The sequence below is a fragment of the Paramisgurnus dabryanus genome, chromosome 10 (assembly GCF_030506205.2).
Source record: "Paramisgurnus dabryanus chromosome 10, PD_genome_1.1, whole genome shotgun sequence".
Taxonomy (NCBI): Eukaryota; Metazoa; Chordata; class Actinopteri; order Cypriniformes; family Cobitidae; genus Paramisgurnus; species Paramisgurnus dabryanus.
Window position 1 is genome coordinate 9,280,280 of NC_133346.1, and position 16,801 is coordinate 9,297,080.

Below are 16,801 nucleotides of genomic sequence, written 5' to 3' on the forward strand. Positions count from 1 at the left end.
GCTACCGCAAGAGGCTCCAGAGCTAAACAAAAAAGCCCTGGTGACAGTGCAGATCCCTGCCGAGTGCCTCTATGAAGTGTAAAATAAGATGAAATCAGACCATTTGTTCTCACTGCAGCTTGTGGGTCTTTATAAAGAATATCTATCCATCTTAAAAATGTCTGACCAAATCCAAAGGTTTTAAGCATAAGAAACATATATCTCCATTCTAGCCTATCGAACGCTTTCTCGGCGTCCAGTGATATAGCTGCTATTGGATCATTGGAATCTCGCACTGACCACATAATATTTATAAGACGTCTTATATTATCAGAAGAGTTTCTCTGTCTAATAAAACCCACTTGATCAGAATGAATAAGTGACCCAAGTACTTTATCCAATCTCTTTGCAAGAATTTTAGATAAAAGTCTACAATCAACAGATATTAAACTTATTGGACGATAGTTTTTACAGTCAGTCGGATCCTTTTCTTTTTTCAATATAAGTGTAATAATTGCTTGGTTTAAGGATGGAGGTAATTCGCCAGTTTTAAACGCTTCTACAAGCATATTTTCAAATAATGGTAATAGCTGTTCTGCATAACATTTAAAGAATTCTGCTGTGAATCCATCTTGGCCTGGAGATTTACCTGATGGTAACTCCTTAATTGCATCAAGTATTTCTTGTGAACTAATAGGTAAATCTAACTCCTCCTTTTGCAAGACATTCAGCTTCGGAAGCTCCAATTTATTTAGAAATAACATTATCTCTTTATCTGTAGCAGTATTTTCAGGTGTATAAAGATTCATATAAAATCTCTTTAATACATCATTTATTTCCCTAGATTTAGTAACTAATCTTCCATCCTCAGCCCTCACTGCTGCTATAGAAGATTTGCAATTTTTTTGTTTAATATACCTAGCCAAAAATTTCCCCGCTTTATCCCCAGATTCAAAAATAGTCTGTCTGGCCCTAAACAAGAGATATTCTGTTTTTTTAGATATTATATTGTTATATTCATATTTAAGATAGGTCAAATCTTTTAAGATATGGTCAGACATGTTCCTTTTAAATTTAACTTCTGTATTTTTAATTCTCCTTTCTAAATCTATGAGTTTAGCAGTATCGGCCTTTTTCTTATAGGAAGAATATTGAATAATAAATCCCCTTACAACGGCCTTCATAGCCTCCCATGCCACTATAGCAGAGGGAGCTGTAGGAACATTGGTTTCGAAATAAAACCTAATCTGTGCTCAAAGATCTTCCTTAAATCCCACATCTTGTAATAATGATACGTTAAACCGCCACATATATGATCTCTCTGTTTCCTCATATGAGGTCATTTGCAGTCTAACCATAGCATGGTCTGTCAGCAGAATACTATCAATTAAACAGGACAATGTGGTAGATAATAAGGAACTGGAGATTAGAAAAAAATCTATTCTTGAATAAACTTTATGAGCCCCTGAATAAAAGGTATAATCTCTATCTGTTGGGTGGTTCAACCTCCATACATCTGTTAAACCCATAGATAAACACATTTTCTTAACCAGCCGGACTGAGTTAGGCAGTCTAGTTAATATTGGTTTACTTCTATCAAGAATTTGATCTAAAACAATATTGAAGTCCCCTCCCAGAATTATGGGATAATGTCCCATCTCATGCAATCTACTTTCCAAATCTATAATAAAATTAGGGCAATCAACATTAGGTGCATATATATTGGCCAGTATCAATGTATATCCTTGTATCTCTGCTAATAATATAATTATTCTGCCCTCTTCATCTTTAATCTCCCTTCTAATCCTGAACTGTAATCCTTTATTAATTAATATAGCTACTCCTCGACTTTTAGAAGTCCCAGCACTAAAGCAATTGTATTTTTGTTTAACTCCATCCTTGCCATTGACAAGTTATCTCGTCAATTAAGAGAAAACATTTGCTTAAAAATACGTGTTCCTAGTGAGGTTTTATGTTAATCTGTAATACAGCGTTTATCCAATAGATGTCTCACTTACCCAATTTATAAAAAAAACTAGCAAAAAACATTATTTACCAATTTTAAACTCTGTGTCTGTTTTGATAATAGTTCTGAATCTGATCTCAAACAAAATTCCTTCACAAAAGTGCATTTATTTGAGCTTTTGCAGAAAAAAAATATTTTTTAAGAAAAATACCCATATTTAAGAGTTTATAAGCAGAGAAAAAAATAAAGATAGGATGAAAAGTTTTTTTCCCATTTTGTTTGTTTATTGTTTGTTTGAAAGCAGAGTATCTGTTCTTTTATTTGATATATTTGTATGTTTATATATTTTTAGAAGAAAATTTTCCTGAAAGGCATTTTGTGAAAGTTTTGTCAAAATCACAAAAAAGGCTAGCGGGCAATTTTTTAAAAAATGGCTGGCGGGAAATGAGTTAAATAGTTAAAAGAATATGCAGAATGTTTAAATCTAGTGGTTTTTAATTCATTTTGCAAGTAAAAATGTTAATGCATTTTTTTATTCAATTCTATGTTAAAATTTATTTACTCTTGTCAGTTCAAATAAAGTAAAAAAATGAGTTAATTTTAGTTGATGTTATTTCACATTTATTTACCATAATTGATATGGAAGTTACAGTTCATTGTGGGATATTGTTGGATACTGCCTATTTTGGGAAATATAGTAGTGCAGGTAATTTGAGCAAAATCAAGTTTTTCAAGTTTTCATGTTTTTTCAAAGATACATAGACTGATTTTTTGGAATATTTGTTAATTATTTTTACCTCAATATGTGGGTGGTCTGTTGGCACAGGCACAAACTGGGGTAAGCTCTTGCTGAACCACATGGTAATATCTCTCTTCATGTTGATGGCAAATGGCTCAAATCCTTCCTGCAGGCCACAGATTGTGAAGTAACGCAGACTGCTCACATTCTGGCCAAGGTTGATACGGCCCACCTGAGACAATCCAAGACTGCACACAGGGATAAATCCTGGACAGAAAAAAATCGACATTGAATAACACAAATGTATTTACATTTGTCTCACAACTAATCCCGAGACCTTCATTTTTTATATTCACATTTTACTTTACTTTGAAGCATATCTCTGGTCTGCCCCTGACTCTTACCCTCTCCAATTTCAATGTCTTTGAAGGCCATCTCAGACCCAGAGTCACTGATGAGCATTTCTCCATTTAGCGTAAACATGATGTTCTGCTCCGTCAGGTCTATCATGCACCCCACCACATCTCCAGGCTGCCACTGCCTACCAAACGGCTCATTCCCAATGTGCCATCGCTGAGCCTGTGATGACCAACCAAAACCAGGAACTTGGTTATGCTTCTTAAGCACATTACGCATACTTAAGAAAACTATTATCATTTTTATTACCCTGCACCCATTGAAGACGTATGCCAGATCATCGGATCCCAGCTCTCTGTCTGCGTGCATGCTAGGTCTCGCCCACCCGACTCTCATCTCACCCACTGTCACCGCTTCGAACTCAAAGTACCATTTCCCCTGAGTCACAGCATACGATTTCTCAGCCCTGAATACACGGATCTTATCACTCCGAACACTGCCTGGACCATGACCACCTGGAATACACGTCCAAGTGAAAGTTAAAAAGCTTACAAACACAACCTTGAGAGCAAAACTGTGGTACTCCATGTGTAGGTCTATACATTTTCAGTTTATCAATAATTAGTTAAATAGTTAACATTTAAAGGAAATGGTTTTCCTTTAAGAATACATCAATAAGGTAAGGTAGATGGACTTACTGCTCTCCTGATCAGGTGGCTCAATATTGTAGCCATAGCCTATGAGAGTCCGTACAGCAGCGCATACTGTGTCTCGATTGGTCTTTTTCGTCTTTTCATCCAGAAGATTGTATGGGACGAGGCGGGGGTTGCGCTTGTTCACAATGTCCTACAAATGAGTCAAAGATCAGTACAGCATCAAATAGAGCTAATCCAATTTTGGAGTTTATATTTCATTATACAACAGGGCTGATGAATGCTTTATTCTGATTGGTTGAGAAATGTTCCGCAGGTATGCATTATTTTTCAAAAAATGCACACCTGACCTGTCAAATGTCTTAAAATAAGCACCAGGGCAATGTTTTAGTAGTGTCTGTGGCAACAGTGGTATAAGTGGAATAGTTTATCCTTTGAATTACTTGAAAATAATGCACACCCGTCGTCAATTATTCCTTACACTATTACCTGGACAAATGTAGGAAGGGGATTTACTTGGGCGGTTTCTTACTAAAAACTAAAAATCATGCAGGCTGACCTGAACGATGCTGTAAGTCCATCCTTGTCGAACCCGGTCACGAGCCCAGACATTGTGTCCATTTTCAGCAAGTCTTTCCACGAGTGTGTTCTGATTCGGTGTCAGTTTCACATGGTTAAGGTCCAGAGGTGCAGGTTTATATCCATTGCTCTGCATATACCTTATTTTTAACAAGAAACCAATTTACAATTAAGAATGTTATTTTTATCTTACTTTGCTGTCATTTACTATCATTTTGCAAGGTATCTGTCACATGACTGACGTTTTTGGTAGTTTGATCTTCTTCAGGTTCTCCTCGGCTTTCTCGTCACCCATGCCCACATGACATCCTAAAGCCAGAAGAGTCCTACAGAGAGAAGTAAAAGTGTCTATTAACCATTACCCCACACAAATGCATGTAAAAAGCAGTTTTTTTCTCACTTCAATGTTTCTCCAGACATGGCCAGGTTGTAGTTCTTCTCTGGATCTGGAAGACCTTGGAAGTCGACTAGACAAGGGTGAAGCTTCTTATTGTCATCACGAAACTGAAATAGTGGGAAGAAAAAATTGACAATGAGTGCAAAGATGCACCAATAAAACTTTAGTGGTAACATGCACAGAAAAAAAAGAAAAAAGAAAGACTCACCGGTCCGTATGTCCAGCCCTGCTCAATACGGGTGACTGCCCACAACTCATGGCTGTTTTCAGCCAGTTTCTCTCTGATACGCTCTAGGTGAGGTGGGAGAACGATCTGAGGGAATAAATAGGATAATTCGGATTCACACAGTCATTTAAATACTCTTTAACTTAAAGGATTAGTCCATTTTTCTTAAATAAAATCCAGATAATTTACTCACCACCATGTCATCCAAAATGCTGATGTCTTTCTTTCTTTAGTCGAGAAGAAATTATGTTTTTTGAGGAAAACATTCCAGGATTTTTCTCATTTAATGGACTTTAATGGACCCCAACACTTAACAGTTTTAATGCAGTTTAATATTGCAGTTTCAACCCAGCTTCAAAGGAGTCTTAACGATCCCAAACGAGGCATAAGGGTCTTATCTAGCAAAACGATTGTCATTTTTGACAAGAAAAATAAAAAATATGCACTTTTAAACCACAACTGCTCTTCTTTCTGCGGCTGTGTGACGAGCCAGCGCGACCACACATAATTGTGTAATGACGTCGAAAGGTCACTTGTTACATATATGAAACGCACATTTGCGGACCATTTTAAACAATAAACTGACACAAAGACATTAATTTGTATCATTCCACATACAGGAACATCGGAACGGTCCTCTTTCTCCACACTTGTAAACACTGGGGCGTAGTTTCGATACGTCATCCGTGACCTCTTGACGTGATGACGTATGACATGAGGTCGCGCTGGCGCGTCACAGGACCGGGGGAAGAAGAGAAGTTGTGGTTTAAGGGTGAATATTTTATATTTTTCTTGCCAAAAATGACAATCGTTTTGCTAGATAAGACCCTCATGCCTTGATTGGGATCGTTTAGAGTCCTTTGAAACAGCAATATTAAACTGTATTAAAACTGTTAAGTGTTGGGGTCCATTAAAATTAGAAAAATCTTGGAATGTTTTCCTCAAAAAACATAATTTCTTCTCGACTGAAGAAAGAAAGACATCAACATTTTGGATGACATGGTGGTAAGTAGATTATCTGGATTTTTTTTTTTTGAAAATTGACTAATCCTTTAAAGGAAATTCAGTCACAAATCCCACCTGCACAGTGTCAACAGGACACGGAGTGAAGGCGGTGTGTGAGAGAGATTGCGTCGGCCCCAGAATGTTTCGGACACCGTTGAAGTCGTGTTTGTATTCTTTAATGTGCTCAATCCGCAGTCTGTCCTTGGGCAAAACCGCTTCATAGCATGGAGCGTAACCTGGAGGAGGGAGGAATTTGAAGTCTCCTTGTCGTCCACCGAGGAGGAAGCGAACTCTGTAAAGTTAAAGCAAAATGGATGCTACAATGCAATTATGAGGAACTGCTGTAAAGCAGCTCAACTGGTACATCATCGCGCATCATAAGTTTGATTGCCAGGGAACACACAACTTATATAAATCCCTAAACAGTAAGCAGGTTTGGATAAAATGCATAAATGTAAATCCAATATCATTTAACTCATTTATTAAGTGACCATTGGAAGCATTCCTATAATTAAGTAACTCTTACTTTATGCCAGCTGAGAAGCTGACCACAGGGAAGAAGAGACCATCCAGATTGAAGTTTTCAAACATTCCTTGAACAGGATGTCCATTGATGCGGAAGGAGATACTGGGCACGCTCAGATCCAAACAGCAACTTACTACGTCCTCAGCCCCAAGGATGTGTTGACTGGGTGAATTCACCTGACGTGGAACACGACCTGAAGGAATAGGACAGGAACTTTGCCACTAGCATCACCAAATAATAACCACTTCATAAATAATAACCATTTCCCGGATCATCCGCCCATCAACCATTGGTCAAAAAGTGGTCCTGTAGCTCAGTTGGGAGAGCACTGCATTAGAAATGCAAAAGGTAGTGGGTTTGATTCCCAGGGAACACACATAATAATATAAATGCATATATATTAAATGCACTGTAGGTCAGTAAATCATAAAAATGACTTTTCACAGATTAGGTCACATATTTATTTTTATTAGGATTGAATTTATTGATTAATTGAGTTAATAGTGTAATGATGAGGCATCTATACCTGTCCACAGGTTCAGACCATCGAAACCATATGAAAAAAGATCATCTCCCACTCCATTGCTTCCCCATCCCTCTCCACCTCCGGGATAGGGGCTGTAGCCCTCCGTCAAAGCCCAGCCCACGCGGAGGTGACACGCATGCGGGGTCAGAAATGACTCCACGTGGTCTACTATCATCTCGTAGTACCACTTCTTGTATTGCGTAGAGCCTTCACACGTTCCCAGAAAAATGTTGGGTCTCATACTGCACATGGGAATAAATGTCAAACATGCTTTATAATACATAACATTGGACTGACTATAATTTTGTTAAAATCAAGAATCACCTGGAGACATAATTGATAATGTTAGTCTGTAGGAGCAGATCCCGACCAGGAAGCAGATTCTCAGTGATCAGATTCTGATTGGATCTCACAGCCACACCGTTACACACGCACAAAGAGCACAGCACATCTAGAACCTTCAAGTATGAGTGCGTACAATCAGAGACTGTATGATTGAAGATGAGGCACAGATAACAAATATAATATAGGATATAAAAAACAACCTTGTGGTTACGTCCATGTTTGTCCAAAAGTGCGATGATGGATTTAATGTGGTTTTCTTGGATGATGTTAAGCACCTCAGGGCTTTCAATCAGAATACAATACAACACCTCGAGAATACCTGCAAAATATAATATAGGCCAATATGGTCGAAGAGGGCTTAGTTTGCAGCACTTCGACCTCGGGCGCAGTAATATTGATGAACGTTTGAGCGAGAGGGCGAGTAGCCAGGAGTGACGATGTTACTGCACGCCGAGTTCGAAGTGCTGCAAAATAAGTGCTCTTCCGCCATACAGTATAGGCCCTTTTTTATCCGCTTAAAAAATCGTTTTATTTTGTGCCACCATACTTACTCGTGTAACTACTCATGTAACAGTCTTTAAATAGAGAAAACATGAAAGTGTTTGGTGGCTTCTAAATTCATCCCTGTTTGGATCCTAAGGAATGAATGGGGCTAGGCTAAATGCTAACACATTCACGACGCACTGTACAAAGATTAAGTGCATGCATTGAAAAAAGATAGGTATGTATTAATTCGTCTAAGTTGAGGTATGAACATAGTAAAATATTGAAAAACGGTGCTGTTTTCCTTTAAGTCTTACAGGCATCTGTCTCAAGTTTTAGCCATCTAACGGAGTATGTAACTTCTCACCTGAAGATGCCTCTAAGCGATCCAGCTTGCTGACCAACCAGTCCAAATTATCACAGAACAAAGCACAGTTTGCCCTATTTCCTCTGATCAGAGATGCTATAAGAAAAAAAGCATTAAAACTGTAAAGGCACATACATTTTAAAAATATCAAAAAACACCACGCTCATGTAAAAAGTCTAAATATTATTAAGTGAACCAATATAGCTTAAGTCAAACATGTTCACATTATGTGAAACAACCATTATATGCATTATGAGACATAAAGTGTTGCCTGTATGAATCCCTCAGACATTATGACTGAGCATTCAGAGAGGAGATATTATTTACACTGCAAAAAAATAACTTTCTTACTTTCAGTAAAAATATCTAAAAATTCTTAAATAAAGTATTTTTTTGATGAGCAAAATGACCCAAGAAAATAAGTCTGGTTTTAAGACAAAAAATATCAAATTTCAGCAAATTTTTGCTTAAAACAATGGAATAAGATTTTTTTTAATTAAGTGTTTATGAAAAAAGTAAACTTCAAGAAAAAAATTCTTATTCCATTGGCAGATTTTTTTGCTTGTTTTAAGCACTAATTTACTTAAAGTTTATACTTTTCGTCTCAAACCTATACATTTTTCCTAGGTCATTTTGCTCATAAAGAAAAAACATCTTAATTTAAGAATTTTTACATATTTTTACTGAAAACAAGACAAAAATACTAAGAAAGAAAGTCATTTTTTGCAGTGTAGGTTGGCAGGTTAAAACCACCCTCCATAATTACATTACCTATGTCAATATCATAAAATAAAAATGTTTTCTCAATGGCTTCCATGTCCATATTAAGAGCTAACCAAATATGTATTGTGTTCATACCCAGCAGTTCATAAAACAAGTTGACTATCTCTTTCCAAGACTCGGCCGCCTCTTCCCCGGCAAACTCAGAGAAGTGAGCTGCAGTGTTGTAGACGTTCAGCCGATCAACACAGTCCAGCACAAGTGAGATCATGCCCTGTGCGGGAAAGCAGATGACCCTGGTAAATGTCTATTGTGTGCATGCAGTGAATGTGAAGGCATAACACTTTGTAGAATAAGTAGCATCTTTTGTCGGCATCTGACCTCTTCTTGAAATAAATTCTGACGGTTCCTCAAGGAACGCAGTTTGGTTTGCTTCTCCTCGTGTTCAAGTTCCTCCTCTGGGGGGCGGAAGTAGAAGATAAGATCCTGCAAAGACAGGACCACAGAGTCCAGAGGCAAAGACAGAGACTGACCCGGAGATTTATTCTTCCCACTTAGCGAGTCCAGACCTCTGTGGAAGAGACGAACACACACCGGTACCATTAACACCCTTAGTGTACCATATAGTAAAAATCAACATTTTGGACACACCTTTTCATCTACATTTTCATTAAAACTATAAAACAAAAAACATATCAATCGTTTTGACCAATAAAAACCTTTGACTCTTGTATTATCACACAACACAGAATCTATAAATCTACCCATTTCTATTCATTTTAGATCAAATGTGTACATACTTGATAAACTGTGTAAAGAGTCCTGCCGTGCTGTAGATCATTCTTGCAGCCTGTGACTCTGCTGTCTGTGAACGTGCCACAGTCAGCGCATCATCCATATGACCTTCCTGATGCAGTATAGCCTAAGAAGCAAGATCACGAACATTGGCTTTAACCGAGATTTGAGATTAGGTCTGATTTATGTAATTTTTTTAAGAAGCAACTCATACCTTCCTTTTTAAAGGCCCTAGGCGAGCAGACTTGGCATCTACTGATGCATACGTGAGCCACAGACTGGTGGAGACGTGCTGCACAAAACACATGGACTCTCCGTACTTGATCTCTGGAATTCCCATGCCCTCCACGTCACGTTTATGAGCCACCTCAGTCTTCTCCTGCTCAGAGACAACGTAAATGGTTAGGTTTTAAGTGAATGGTTTTATTATAATCTTAATTGTGTCTGGGGTTTATTCCGTCTGGTCAATGGTGGATATAGACCTTTGATGCACGAAAACAAAAGGCAGAGTTCTTTGTATTGGCTTTTTCAGCGTCCACGAGCTGGAGACCTTTCTCCTCATCCAGACACAGGTACCTGCCGGTGGTGATGTGTCGCACTCTGAAGGACTGACCCCACTTCATGTGGCCACCGCTCCATCTGTGTAAAATTATTTTTTATATCACTTCACAATTTTGCATTGTTGCAAGCAGCTTTACACTGAACCCTCCATATTATTGTAAAGAGACAGATAGTACTGACCCAATCCGAAGAGGCTCTAGTCTCCAGAGAGACCTGGCGTGGCTGCACACAGTACCGCCTTCATAGTGTGCATTTCTAAAATATCATGTAAAGGAACAAGCCAGAAATTTATTTAATTGTAGTTTGTGTTGTTTCTGTATGCGCACAGCATTTGTTTTTTCCTCACCGTCTCTGGTCATCTCCCTGGTCGGCGCCAGGAATTGTCAAACACTCATCCATATGGCCGTGGAAAAGACGCAAAACATGGCCTCCGGTCAGATACCCTAAATGCATGAAACATCACATAAAACATGCATTACAGTGCAATGAATGGGAAACTTAAATGCACTTAAAGGAAAACACCACAGTTTTTCAATATTTTACTATGTTCTTTCCTCAACTTAGACGAATTAATACATACCTATCTTTTTTTAATGCATGCACTAAATCTTTGTAGGGCGCAACTTGAATGTGTTAGCATTTAGCCTAGCCCCATTCATTCCTATGGCTCCAAACAAAAGTTTTATTTTGTTCCACCATACTTACTCGTTTAACTACTCATGTAACAGTCTTTAAATAGGGAAAAGATGAAAGTGTTTGGTGGCTTCTAAATTCATCCCTGTTTGGAGCCATATGAATGAATGGGGCTAGGCTAAATGCTAACATATTCACGACACGCTGTACAAAGATTAAAAGTGCACGCACTGAAAAAAGATAGGTATGTATTAATTCATCTAAGTTGAGGTAAGAACATAGTAATATATTGAAAAACGGTGGTGTTTTCCTTTAAATTATCACATTAATTTCCCAGCCAGCCACTGATGAGGGATTTCGTCAAAACGTAAAGCTTCAAGCTTACCCTCTGCCAGCTCACATCCAGAACAAACTGGATTCATGTTCCACAGAGTTTGCATGAATGAGGCGTCAACCATGAGATCTCCACTGGCATAGGAAAGGTGCTATGGATGGGGCATACGTTTTGGGGTTAATCAATCGTGTCATCAAACTCAGTCCAAAACAGAAAAGCTTAATTATGTAGCAATAAGACATTCAAGTCACAACTCAAGTGGTCACAGGCACTTTTCATTGTGCCAAACAACACCCTTCAGCTGTGACTACATTTGCAATATTAGCAGCCTATCTTATGTTATTGCTAATATATTAGAGACGAGATCTTACCAGATATCTCTCAGAAGACACACTGACCAAAATGAGGTCATCGCCCACCCTAACCTTCTCACCCTCTGACCTCTGTTTAGATGCAGGGTGTATAGTCCACCAGCATGCCTCACCTATTGGGAGATTTAAGTATTTACTATTTTTATACAAGGAAAGCTGGACGATTTAAAAAATATTCAACTGTTTTACACTTCTGTTCCCTCCTATTAGAATCTAGGCACCTGTCGAGTCCTCTTGCAAGCCTACGTCAAAAGCCAGCTTGTCTGTAAGTGACCTTGATGTCGTCAAACAGCTAAGGTACTGCATTTGATGAGACAACAACCACGAAATAATTTTAAGTGTTACCAAGAGAAATAAAAATCATTGGTGTTATCCAGTAATGGAGGATTTTAAGATTTGACTCACCATGCCCGAGTGTGTGTGTCTTAGCAGGATGGCGTGGCCGTACAGCAACGTCCGGTGACCTCCACCTTGTGATGACTAGAAAAATAATAAGAAAATTACTATAGGAAATACAATTAAAGAGACACAAATGGTTTTATTTTTGATGACAAACATAATCAAAGGACCAATATAACAGAGAAAAGATTAGATAAATCGAACTATAATGTAGTTTTTGGAAATCCAGTGAGTACATTAGCAAATGTGACCTTGAACCACAAAAACAGTTTATTTTTATTTTATTGATTTATACATCATCTGGAAAGTTGAATAAATAAGATTTCCATTAACCCTCAATCGGTCCTTGGGGTCTATATGACCCCAAACGACATTTTATTTGTTAACAAAAAATGTTCCCTTCATCTCAGAGATGTAAAACTTTGTGACTTTTCCTAAATAATCTATCTTTACATACACAAAAAAACTGGGCTTGATTCGGTTGTTGTAAAGGTATGTAAAAAATTTTTTTATCAATCTGTCCCTTGGGGTCAATATGACCCCAATTGAAAGTGAATGGGAAATGAAAAAAAATGTACTTTTTTCCATTTGTCCAAAAATAAATATCAATAATATATATATATATCAATATCTAAAAACATTTCAATCAAATTTAGATCATAATTTATGTGAATTTTCATAAAAATTTGATATTTTTCAGGCAAGCCAATGGTGTAGTTGAGGATTTTAGTGGTAAACAGGTACAAAAGTACTTCAAATTTCTCAAAACACAGCTTTATTGTATAGATGAGAGGTAAACAAAAAAAATATATATTATTTGTATAATATTGTATATTTGAAAATGTATATTTTTCTTACAATTATGCTTTCAATTTTGGGGTCATATAGACCCCAAGGGCCAGAATTGTAAACAGAAAACGAGGAGCGTTTGAGGGTTAATGTATGGTTTGTCAGTATATGACAATATTTGTCAAAGATACAACTATTTTAAAATCTTGAATCTGAGGGTGCAAAATATTGACCAAATTGCCTTTAAAGTTGTCCAAATGAAGTTCTTAGCACTGCACACACTCACAAAATAAAAGTATCGATATAAGGAAATGTACAAAATATCTTCATGGAACATGAACTTTACATAATATCCTAACAATTTTGGCCTATACAATGTATTTTTGGCTATAGCTACAAAATACCTGTGCTACTTATGATGACTGGTTTTGTGGTCCAGGGTCAAAAGTTACATACTGGTCTCTCAACTGTGCAAACCATATCTAATCATTGCACAAAGAACACAAAAACTTTGGTGAGTTTGATAAAAAAAACATAAAATCTCATAAAAAAGTACATTGTCTAGCATCAGGGTGGACACAATTCTAGTAGGTAAGAACACTCAGAGGGAAGAAGGGTTTTTGTAATAGACAAAGCGAAAATGAATTGGAAATTGAAAAAAGGTCAATTCCAAGGAGCATGCCACAGAGAAACATACCCATTTATCCAAGTCAACTTCCTACAGTGGGCAAAAGGGAGAAAATAAGAGAATAAGAGAAGTGGAAAGGATTATAAAACTCATAAGTCATGCAAACTTTGTTCCTGAACAAAAAATTTAAATTGAAGTGATTTGATATAGACAACTGTGTTCCCACTCCTAAAGGTATCCATACCTCATTAAGCTCAGTTGTGTTAGCCAGCATTTCCTGAAGTGCCCGAACGGATAAAGACTGCTCCAGAATAAAGCAGCATATCGCCAGATCAGGTGGAACATTCTGGAATGACAAAACAAGTGTTTGTATGCCAATACTTCTGAGCGTATAGACGGTTTCATCGGACGTACGTGATACACGTCTGGATCCGAACCTTACTTCCGGTTTCGTTTTTTTAATGGTCTGACTAGTTGCTAAACTAGTCGAAAATAACAAATGTTTTGGTTTCCTAGGTAATCTATGTGTTGTTTTGTTTGCTTGTTATATAAATAAACTATGTTTAAAGAACTTTGTTGTTATTTATTATTAGCGGAGTTTACCGGAAGTTACGTGCGGACCGCGACAGCGGCTTGTTTATGTTGTTACTGCTGAAACGGTCTATTGAAGCATAGCAATTCAATCTGAATGACATATAAACTGCAGATACATAAACCAGTAGGCTTTACCTGGGCATTAGATGTAGTTTCCAGAAAACACAGGCGATTCCCAAAACCCTCACAGGACAGACAGAGTTTAATCTGTTCCTTCAGGATAGTGGCTGTACACTGTAGAACTACCTGATCATCCTACGTAGATAACAAATGCCAAATGTCATTATATCAGCATATAACGATCAATATAATCACAGGATGGAGAACATTTAAAGGTGCAGTGTGTAATTTTTAAAAGGATCTCTTGACAGAAGTGCAAAATAATATACAAAACTATATTATCAGGGGTGTATAAAGACCTTTCACAATGAACCGTTATTTGTTTATTAACTTAGAACGAGACCTTTTTATCTACATTTACCGAGGGTCCCCTTACATGGAAGTCGCCATTTTGTGCCGCCATTTTTTTACAGAAACCCTTAACGGACAAATTTGTACTAAGTTCTCTCCGACGATGACATGTTTGTCCGGTGGCAGCTTCCGTTGCTTTTCTATGTGTTTCAAAAGCAAGGGGTGAGCAGTGGACTGAGCTGTTGGTTGCAATTCGCAATCTCACCACTAGATGCCGCTAAAATTTACACACTGCACCTTTAATGTAGTGTTTTTAGCATGTGTATAATACATGTAAAGGAGTACCTGTCAATCATTTAGTAGAGCATTGCATTAGCAGTGCAAAGGTCATGGGTTTGATCCCAGGGATTACATACACTGATCAAATGTATAGCTTCAATGCACTGTAAATCACTATTATTGCGTGGCATTTTCTCTTGCCATGCAATAATATTTAAGTAATTTGAACACATTTTAAAGAGCAAATGTCTAAAGGAAATGTCTTGAGATTAACGCTTCTTGAAATATTGCTTCAGATAGACAAGTCATTGGCATTAGTCTCACAGCAAGTGTATCGCACACATCGCTGCTACATAACATAGAATTTGTGTCCTTGGTTGGGGCAGCAAGCTACATTATTCAGTAATCGTGAATGTGGGTCGGGTTACAGCCAAACATGTGAAGAGGCTTTAATGAAGCTAAAACTGTCTGAAGATCTATGCATCCAATATATACAAGCATGCAACTGTAAAATAATGAAGTTTATATGCAATATAAGTTATATTTAATCTAAATGCAAGCAACAAAGTCTGTGTTCTCATTTTTACTGTATTTTACTGTATAAATAACAGCACTACCTTTCATAAATACATGGCCATATAAGCTGACCTCAAAAAAAAAAAAAACTATATTGAATTTTAACAGCATAACTGTTCCATGTAATCTAATTGTATGTTTTAAATGGCCACATGAGGCATGAGACAAACTGGAGCAGGTCACGTCCTTGACAGGCCCATCTGTGGGACGATGTATTATTATGTATGCAAGTGTTCGCTCTGCTGAGATATTTCAGGGGCTGTAGACAAGCCTGTCTACACTGACGCATACTGTTAGTAACCCGATATCTGCTGGATCTACATTCTCTCTTATGACAATATATCGTATGACCATTATGGGATCTGCATTTTATGTGACAAAGACAATTTAACTTTAATGTTGTTAACTTAAGATGCTCAGAATGCAATTTTGTTTGGTGCTGTGAAAATTATATATTTAATATATCTTAAAATAAACACTATAAAAGCATGTATATATTATACATGTGCTGCAAAAACTGAGAAAAAATGTATATACTTGAGATGTATTATAGCCTTTTAAACTGTAGGACAGTGTATGTAGGACATTGATCAACACTCAATTACAGTACCAATTGCTGAGATGAGATGTTAAATCAGATTTCCCCCATACTCCCGACCTCATTCCGTGTCCCTCTATTTCGGACTGTAGCACCTGCCATACATTTAACCCCAGTATTACAGAAGCACGTCACACAGCCAAGAGTGCTCAGACTGGAACCAGAGCCATGAACCAGAATGACTGTTTGTTTGTGACGGTGGCAGATCAATGGCACAGTGCCTTAAGAAGACAGTGGACAGCTGTCTGACTACTGTTCTTACATAGCAAAATCACAGGACCCGTGATATATAAAGAGTCCCATGTGGACAATTCATTTATATAATCCAAGAAATGCTGTGGATAACATTCCTGGGGATATGCAACATGGCTAATGACCATATAAAATCAAAAATGGTGTTTTGCCCAGGTTCTTACTTAACAGTTAATACACCAACAAAAAATATATATGCTAATACTGACCAGGAAGTGATTATGTTTTAAGAATGAATAACTTTAAATTCAAATCTCACAAAATGATTAAATGATAAAAATTAAGCTGCATAACTTAACTTTGTTTAAAGCTACAGCACAGTGTATTCTAGCAAAGCCAAAAGTCAGAGCAAAAATCAGCCCAGCATCCAGTGTGTAAATACAATGCATTATTGTATTCACAAATTTTGTTAAGCCACCAAGATGCACGTTTGGTTAAATATCACATCAAACATTTCCAGGACACACATCTATTTGAACACAAAATTCGACCATTATACATCATGATTGTGCTCGGCTCTTTGTAGATGTGAATACACCTACAATATTGGGAGTCAAGATATATTTGGTATGGCCCCAAATATGCTAAAAAAAAGCCAAATAAAAAAGATACATTTTTAAATTCCCCAAACCCTTAAATGACACCATAAGTTAAAAGTTCCTACAATCAAAAAACTGTTGAATGTGAATCAAAACTTGTAAATATGAACTGGG

The 16,801-nt window shown here is 37.3% G+C and overlaps 1 protein-coding gene across 8 annotated transcripts in view; it reads right to left on the reverse strand.

The window, feature by feature from the left end:
• Positions 1-16,801, reverse strand: part of ryr1a (ryanodine receptor 1a (skeletal)) — a 72,150-nt gene that overhangs the window by 53,930 nt on the left and 1,419 nt on the right. For all 8 annotated transcript variants that reach the window (XM_065260005.1, XM_065259998.1, XM_065260002.1 and 5 more), the window contains exons 2-29: positions 14,108-14,227; positions 13,623-13,724; positions 13,448-13,468; positions 11,968-12,042; positions 11,784-11,862; positions 11,563-11,675; positions 11,243-11,342; positions 10,571-10,667; positions 10,405-10,479; positions 10,146-10,302; positions 9,878-10,042; positions 9,669-9,790; positions 9,250-9,439; positions 9,007-9,142; positions 8,149-8,244; positions 7,499-7,617; positions 7,278-7,411; positions 6,954-7,195; positions 6,428-6,620; positions 5,977-6,193; positions 4,879-4,983; positions 4,674-4,777; positions 4,516-4,599; positions 4,254-4,413; positions 3,740-3,887; positions 3,351-3,556; positions 3,089-3,263; positions 2,743-2,951 (exon numbers count right to left, since the gene is read on the reverse strand). In XM_065260005.1, the coding sequence (XP_065116077.1) occupies positions 2,743-2,951; positions 3,089-3,263; positions 3,351-3,556; positions 3,740-3,887; positions 4,254-4,413; positions 4,516-4,599; positions 4,674-4,777; positions 4,879-4,983; positions 5,977-6,193; positions 6,428-6,620; positions 6,954-7,195; positions 7,278-7,411; positions 7,499-7,617; positions 8,149-8,244; positions 9,007-9,142; positions 9,250-9,439; positions 9,669-9,790; positions 9,878-10,042; positions 10,146-10,302; positions 10,405-10,479; positions 10,571-10,667; positions 11,243-11,342; positions 11,563-11,675; positions 11,784-11,862; positions 11,968-12,042; positions 13,448-13,468; positions 13,623-13,724; positions 14,108-14,227 (3,744 nt within the window). The remainder of the gene's footprint in view (positions 1-2,742; positions 2,952-3,088; positions 3,264-3,350; positions 3,557-3,739; positions 3,888-4,253; positions 4,414-4,515; positions 4,600-4,673; positions 4,778-4,878; positions 4,984-5,976; positions 6,194-6,427; positions 6,621-6,953; positions 7,196-7,277; positions 7,412-7,498; positions 7,618-8,148; positions 8,245-9,006; positions 9,143-9,249; positions 9,440-9,668; positions 9,791-9,877; positions 10,043-10,145; positions 10,303-10,404; positions 10,480-10,570; positions 10,668-11,242; positions 11,343-11,562; positions 11,676-11,783; positions 11,863-11,967; positions 12,043-13,447; positions 13,469-13,622; positions 13,725-14,107; positions 14,228-16,801) is intronic.